Source organism: Nannospalax galili, unplaced genomic scaffold (assembly GCF_000622305.1).
Source record: "Nannospalax galili isolate Female #2095 unplaced genomic scaffold, S.galili_v1.0 scaffold979, whole genome shotgun sequence".
In the NCBI taxonomy this organism is placed as follows: Eukaryota; Metazoa; Chordata; class Mammalia; order Rodentia; family Spalacidae; genus Nannospalax; species Nannospalax galili.
Window position 1 is genome coordinate 506365 of NW_008343671.1, and position 6581 is coordinate 512945.

The 6581-nt window shown below is 48.7% G+C and overlaps 1 protein-coding gene across 1 annotated transcript in view; it reads left to right on the plus strand.

The window, feature by feature from the left end:
* The first annotated feature begins 4125 nt into the window (after positions 1-4125).
* Positions 4126-6581, plus strand: part of Krt75 (keratin 75) — a 9435-nt gene continuing 6979 nt past the window's right edge. The window contains exons 1-3 of the mRNA XM_008839983.3: positions 4126-4729; positions 5218-5432; positions 6365-6425. Coding sequence (XP_008838205.1) covers positions 4229-4729; positions 5218-5432; positions 6365-6425 — 777 coding nt within the window. The 5' untranslated portion in view covers positions 4126-4228. The remainder of the gene's footprint in view (positions 4730-5217; positions 5433-6364; positions 6426-6581) is intronic.

Here is a 6581-nt window from a genome sequence, read left to right on the forward strand (position 1 = left end):
AGGCATCAAAGACTGCAGGGTCCAGCTGTTCTAGTCTTGGCTGTTATAACACATCATGTTCTTAGACCCACCACTCCCTCAAACCTCAGGAAAACTCCCAGACACATGGTCAGAGAAACTCAGAAATGCCCAGAGAGCAGAAAGAAATCTGTAGATCTCCATTATGTTAGATACCTTCTATCACATGAATTCCTGCCACCATACTATCGAGGAAGCTTGGGAGACACATCTTGGGGAAGAAGCACCCCAACTCTCAGAGATACACCACTAGCCAGGTCACCAAACCCTCAACACACTGAAGTACAAGCATTCCAAATCAGAAGTGGAACAGAGTTAGCACTGGGGCCGTGAGGGTGAGCTTTTGATTAATTACAAAGGAAGTTAACAACTACATCAAGGGTCTGGGGAGATAATGTAGTCAATAAAGAGTTCTACCACATAAGCATGAGGGCCTGAGTTCAAACCCCAGCACCCACATAAAAGATCAAGGTAACTCCTGCTTCTAACCCCAGCACTGAGGAGAAAGAGGCAAGCAGACTCCTGGAGCTTGCTGGCCAGCTAGCCTAACCTGATGGATGAGCACGAGGTTCGGTGGGAGACGGTGTCTGAAAGAATGAGGTGGATGGTTCCTGAGGAAGAACATGCAAGGTTGGCCTCTGGCCTGCATTTGCATACACATATACTTGCACACATACACACACATACAAATAGATAAGCACCAAGAAACCTTCCTCGGCAGAAAGCAAAAGAGAAGGTACTAGATTCAGTAGGAAGAGTGAGGTGAGAGGGATGGATATATGATCAAGATACACTATATACACTTATGACATTTTCAAAGGATAAATAAAAATATTATTTTTAAAAGCCCTCTGCAAGCCCAAGCCAGACAAAAACCCAGCATGGATAGGGAGGTGGGCAAGAACGCCAGCCCTACTTGAGGAACTACTGGCCATTGTCAGCTGATGGGAGAGAGGGGAGGGGGAGTAGGGTAGGGATGGAGACTGGGGAGGGGTTCTGAATATGATCAAAATGCATTGTGTAAAATTCTCAAAGAATCAATAAAAATATTTTTAAAAGAAAATAACAAAACAGAGTCAACATGTTTTGAGGTTTTTAAAGGGAATAAGTTTAGTGGGCATAAGACCCTGCGCTGGATCACCAACAGAAGAAAAATAAAATACAAATAAAACAGGGAGTGACACATGTGTGCTGGGGAGGCCAGGTATCCTAGGTACTCATCATCTATATGGGTAAAGGTCACAGTGCACAGGAAAGATCACAAAGGGGGAGTGAAGGAAGAAGAGAGGTGAAAGACGTAACTGCCTCCGTATAACTCCCCAACATCAGTGAGCAAGGCCATTGAGCTTTGGTGATCGCCATCTTAGTGGGAAAATCAGAGAAAGGAAAGGAAGAGTGTACGAGTAACTCCAGAGAAGAGGTGGCTGTGGGTTAGAAACGATGAGATAACCGGAACAGAAAATGGGGTCCTAGGAGCAGTCGTGGGAAAAGGCGTGGCCAGGAGGAAGGCAACCTGGAGCTGACACGGGCGAGCAAGGCCATTGAGCTTTGGTGATCGCCATCTTAGTGGGGAAATCAGAGAAAGGAAAAGAAGAGTGTACGAGTAACTCCAGAGAAGAGGTGGCTGTGGGTTAGAAACGATGAGATAACCGGAACAGAAAATGGGGTCCTAGGAGCAGTCGTGGGAAAAGGCGTGGCCAGGAGGAAGGCAACCTGGAGCTGACACGGGCAGCTCAGAGGAGAGAGCCAAGTCATCAGCCTGCAGTTCTTCCCTTGGGCATGGCCCATGACTGGCCCCTGAGTCCTGCCCAGCACCAGCCTTTGTTCTGCAGAAAGCTCTGTGTTTACTCAGAATGCTCAGGAAACAAGCGTCCCTTCCTCTGGGAGGCAGATTATCACGTAAAGAGCAAAACACACAATGATGTTTATTCTCTTTACTAGCAAAGACAAGTATGTACCAACCCAGCTGGATCTCGGTACATTAGCAACAGAGTGAGAGAACTGTGCTCTGCTTGGCCTGCGTCAACAAAAGCTGTGACTCACAGGCTCCTTGTGGAAACAAGGAGTCTTGGACAACCCCAGATAGAGGAGAGGGCCAGAGACCCAGGGAGGAGACAGCTCCAAGGACAGGGACCAGTGCTCCAAATGCCAAGTTGCCATATGTGTCTCCCAAATGACACCTGTACAGAAGGACCATTGGACCTGGCTCTCTCCTTCCCACCTATCAGGCTATGTCAGCCTGTCTCTCAGTTAATTGCTGTTGGTTTCATTTCCTTATCCACACTGCCTGAACACCTCACTATCATCTTTCCTATCCTCCCACCCTTCAAAGTCACAGCAAGAAGAGGTCAGCAAGGTCAAAGAGGACCTAATCATTTCTCTGTCAGGTACCTTATGAAAGACAGGAAGAGGGGATGCAGGAAGAAAGGGAGATAAGGCACACTGCATACTCTGTCAGTCCATGCTAGGAGGATGTGGGGCAAATCAGGAAGATGAACGAGGAGCCAGACACATGGCTCAGTGAGTAGAAGTACTTGCTGTGCGAGCCTGATGACCTGAGTTTGATCCCCAGATCCCACAATGAAAAGAGTGAAATAACTCCTCAAAGTTGTCCTCTCACACCTACTGTTAAGTGTGTGTGCCAGCATTCACATAATACACACACACACACACACACACACACACACACACACACACGAGAGATAACAAATAAACTTAAAATTTTTTTAAAAAATGGATGAAGATACAAATTTGTCCACTGGTTGCAGCCTTGGGACTGTTTTGATGAGAGAGAGAAGAGGAGGGGATACAGGTCTTCAGGACAACAGGACAGACTGGGGACTTCTGGGAGAAGGCAACTCAAAGCTACCTTCACTAGAGCACTGAATGTTCTTACAGAGAACCCAAGTTCTATCCCCACCACCTGTTGTCTGAACAGAAGCTAACAACCATCAGTGACTCTAGTTCCAGGGGATCCAACACCCTCTTCTAGCCTCCATGGCTATTTCACACACGTGGTACACTTCCATACATGCAGGCGAAACACACACATATAATAAGACAAAAAAATTAAGACAGCTTGGCCATACACCATTTTGTTCAAATTTCTAGCATACTTCAGTTTTGTCTTCCCAACGGAACTGTGAGTCATTATTAGGAATGTGTGTTGTGTTTTGAATCTTTCCAGGACCTGTTTGAGGATGGATGTGGCCAGCCCTTCATTAATACTTGTGCTACTGGGAGCAGAGTGACCCAATGGGCTCTGAATTTACATGGCTGAGGCCCTGCAAAATAACTTACCATTAATAACGCTGACCACAAACCCCATTTTACAGACATACGTTGGGCTCAGAAAAGTTGCAGGATGAGCCCAAGGTCCCATGGCTAGGCACTGGGAAGAGGGGGAGGGGCTGGGATTCAAACCTGTCTCTCTTCTTTCATGTCTGTTCACAGAAGACAGAATGCTGGATGGCCTCAAAGGGCCCACGACATTGGTGCTAGCATGGTGTATAAGCATGTGTACACCAACATACATGTTCTAGAAAGTGCTTTATGATACCCAACAGGCATGAATCCTGAAGAGCAAAACAAAAGGACCATCAATGGATGGAAGCCTAAAGAAGATGCGCTAGACCTGAAGGGCCAGCCTGATGGGATTGGGAGAGCCACCCAGCAGCTGCTGAGACAGTTCTCAGGCATAGGAAGCATGCTAAGGAACCGGAAACAGTGCATTGCAGCGTTTGTGTTGACACAAGATGTTTGGACAGGAGGGAGTTGGTCCCAGACCTAAGAAAGCGGTTCAGAAATGAGGCAGTGTTTTCTGAGTCTATTAGAGGATGCATGATTAGGACATGACTGAAAGCAATTAGCTGGTCTGCTGATCAAGTTGCAACTGGAAAGGAGTTTCCATGTGGGGGAAGGTGAGGCCAGGAGCTAACCAGTAGCGCTTTTTTTTTTTTTTTTTTTTTTTTTTTTTTTTTTTAAAAAAAAAAAAAAAAAAAGAGGACGACCTGCGGGATACTGAGGGTGAGCTCAGGACTGGTGGATGCCTAGGGGATGCCATCAGCAGGGCTCCCTTCATTAGTCCAGCCCCGCCCTTTATGGAGGCTCATAAAAGCCCAGGGGCCTGCAGTTCTCCAACTGCCTGGCTTCTCCAGCCCCTTTACGCATCTACCTCGGGATCGTCTCTCACCAGCCTTCCTCTCCCACCATGTCTCGGCAGTCCACCATCACTTTCCACACCGGCAGCCGTCGGGGCTTCAGCACTGCCTCAGCTACCACCGCAAATACTGGCCGCTCCCGCTTCAGCTCCGCTTCTGTGGCCCGCTCTTCAGGAAACAGCGGGGCCCTGGGCAGGATCAGTGGCGCTGGGACTGGCTTTGGAAGCCGCAGCCTCTACAACCTGGGGGGGTCCAAGCGGGTCTCCGTCGGTGGGAGTGCTGGAAGCGGCTTCCGAATTGGCTTTGGTGGCAGGGCTAGCACTGGGTTTGGGGTCAGCAGTGGGTTTGGTTATGGGGGAGGTATTGGAGGAGGCTATGGGGGCGCTGGCTTTCCTGTCTGCCCCTCTGGAGGCATCCAAGAAGTCACAGTCAACCAGAGTCTCCTGACCCCCCTTAACCTACAAATCGACCCCACCATCCAGAGGGTTCGGAAAGAGGAACGGGAGCAGATCAAGACTCTCAACAACAAGTTTGCCTCCTTCATTGACAAGGTGGGCCTGTGCTTATCCCTCCCAGGTCCCAGTGCATGGAGTGACTAAGCTGGAGAAAGCTAGCTCAGAAGAGACAGCAATAATCAGGGTCTGCAGGGGAAGAGCACTCATCACCCACCACTAGCCATGGGCAGAGACATTTTCAAGTCAGGCCAGCTGACTCATAGGACCTTGTAGAGATGCCCCCTGTCTGGGATTCTCCATCCAATTACCTGACCCAGAGCAGCAGCACTGAGAATCTCAACCCCAGCTGAATGGCTCCCTCATAGAGGCTGTTCTCTCTCATGCCTACTCTATGGAATCTCTAGAATCTCTGGGGTAGCTTCATGGGTTTTCTCATTTGAGGGTGGAGTTGTCACTTACACACCTGCCAGATGGGCATGGAACAACAGCCCCCATTGGCTTGTCTTCCTTGCCATCAGGAGTGCTGGCTCTGTCTCCCCAGCTTCTCAAGCAAACTTCACTCTGTCTCTGTCTGTCCTCTGCAGGTACGCTTCCTGGAACAGCAGAACAAGGTCTTAGAGACCAAGTGGAGCCTCCTGCAAGAGCAAGGCTCCAGAACCGTGAGACACAACCTGGAACCCTTATTCGACACATACATCAATGACCTCCGACGACAGCTGGACGGCATCACTGCCGAGAGGGGCAGGCTAGATGCTGAACTGAGGAACACGCAGGAGGTCGTAGAAGACTTCAAAGTCAGGTGAGTCGGGGACAGGCTCCTGACTACACACAACTACCCCCAGGGCTACTTCCTCTGAGGTCCAGAGAAGTGCAAAGGAGTGAATGCAGTGTCAGCTAGGAGCATTGGAATGTGCAGCCCTGAGTACAGTAGGCAAAGACAGCACAAGCAGAGTAGCAGAGGGACCTTCCTTAGCATCACTGTTACAAGGCAGCCTGATTATACCTGTCTGCACGACTGCAAAGGGTACCAATCAGCATCATCTGACAACACAGGCACTGTTGCTCATTCTGGTCAATGATGTTGTTTTGTGTTCTGCACATTATTTAGCCCCATTGGGCATGAGCTCAGGGCTGGGATGGCTTGAATTTCCAAGATGGTATGAGCTCGGGGGTGAAGAAGGATAGAACGAAGGAGGAGGGTTTCTGGTGCTCCTTACAGAGGCAACTGTTGTCTGTTCATCGTTTGGGCTACAGTGGGAGAAGTAGCTAGAGGAAAGGGGTGCCCTGGTGAGCCCTTAGCTGGCTTGAGTGCCACCTATTCACAAAAGTCGCCCTGAGGCCTGGTGAAAATATCCCAAAATCTGCCTGGAAGACTGTCCTGAACAAATGAAGCTTTCTCTGCAGGTTCAGCAGGCACTGAGGCGGCATGCAGTTGGAGTGATTAGGACCAAGCATCTATAAAGAAATGGAATTGCCTAAGCACATAATTCTATTCCCATGAGTCCATGCTCACCTTCTAGGCTTATAAAAGTTTTATTTTTAACTGGCAGAAGAAATTATCTGCCTTTATAGAGGAAGAAATAGAGGTTAAGTGAATCACCCAAAGTCATGCACAGGTCACAGAAGATCTGGAGAGGATTTGAGGTCTTTTAACTCTTGCTACAGCAGCCAGAGAAGAGTTAAGTGGACACTTTGCTCAATCACACATCCCTCTGACTCCCATATTTACAGGTATGAAGATGAAATTAACAAGCGCACAGCTGCAGAAAATGAGTTTGTGACCCTAAAAAAGGTAAGAATGTCTCTCAAAGGAGATTTAGCACCAAGCCCATGATCCCAGCACTCAGGAGCTAGAAACCAGAAGCCAACCTGTATTTGAAGCCAGCCTGGACTACAAAATGAATTTTTCTATTTGAACTCCAGCATGGGGGGCGGGAGGGAGGGGGAG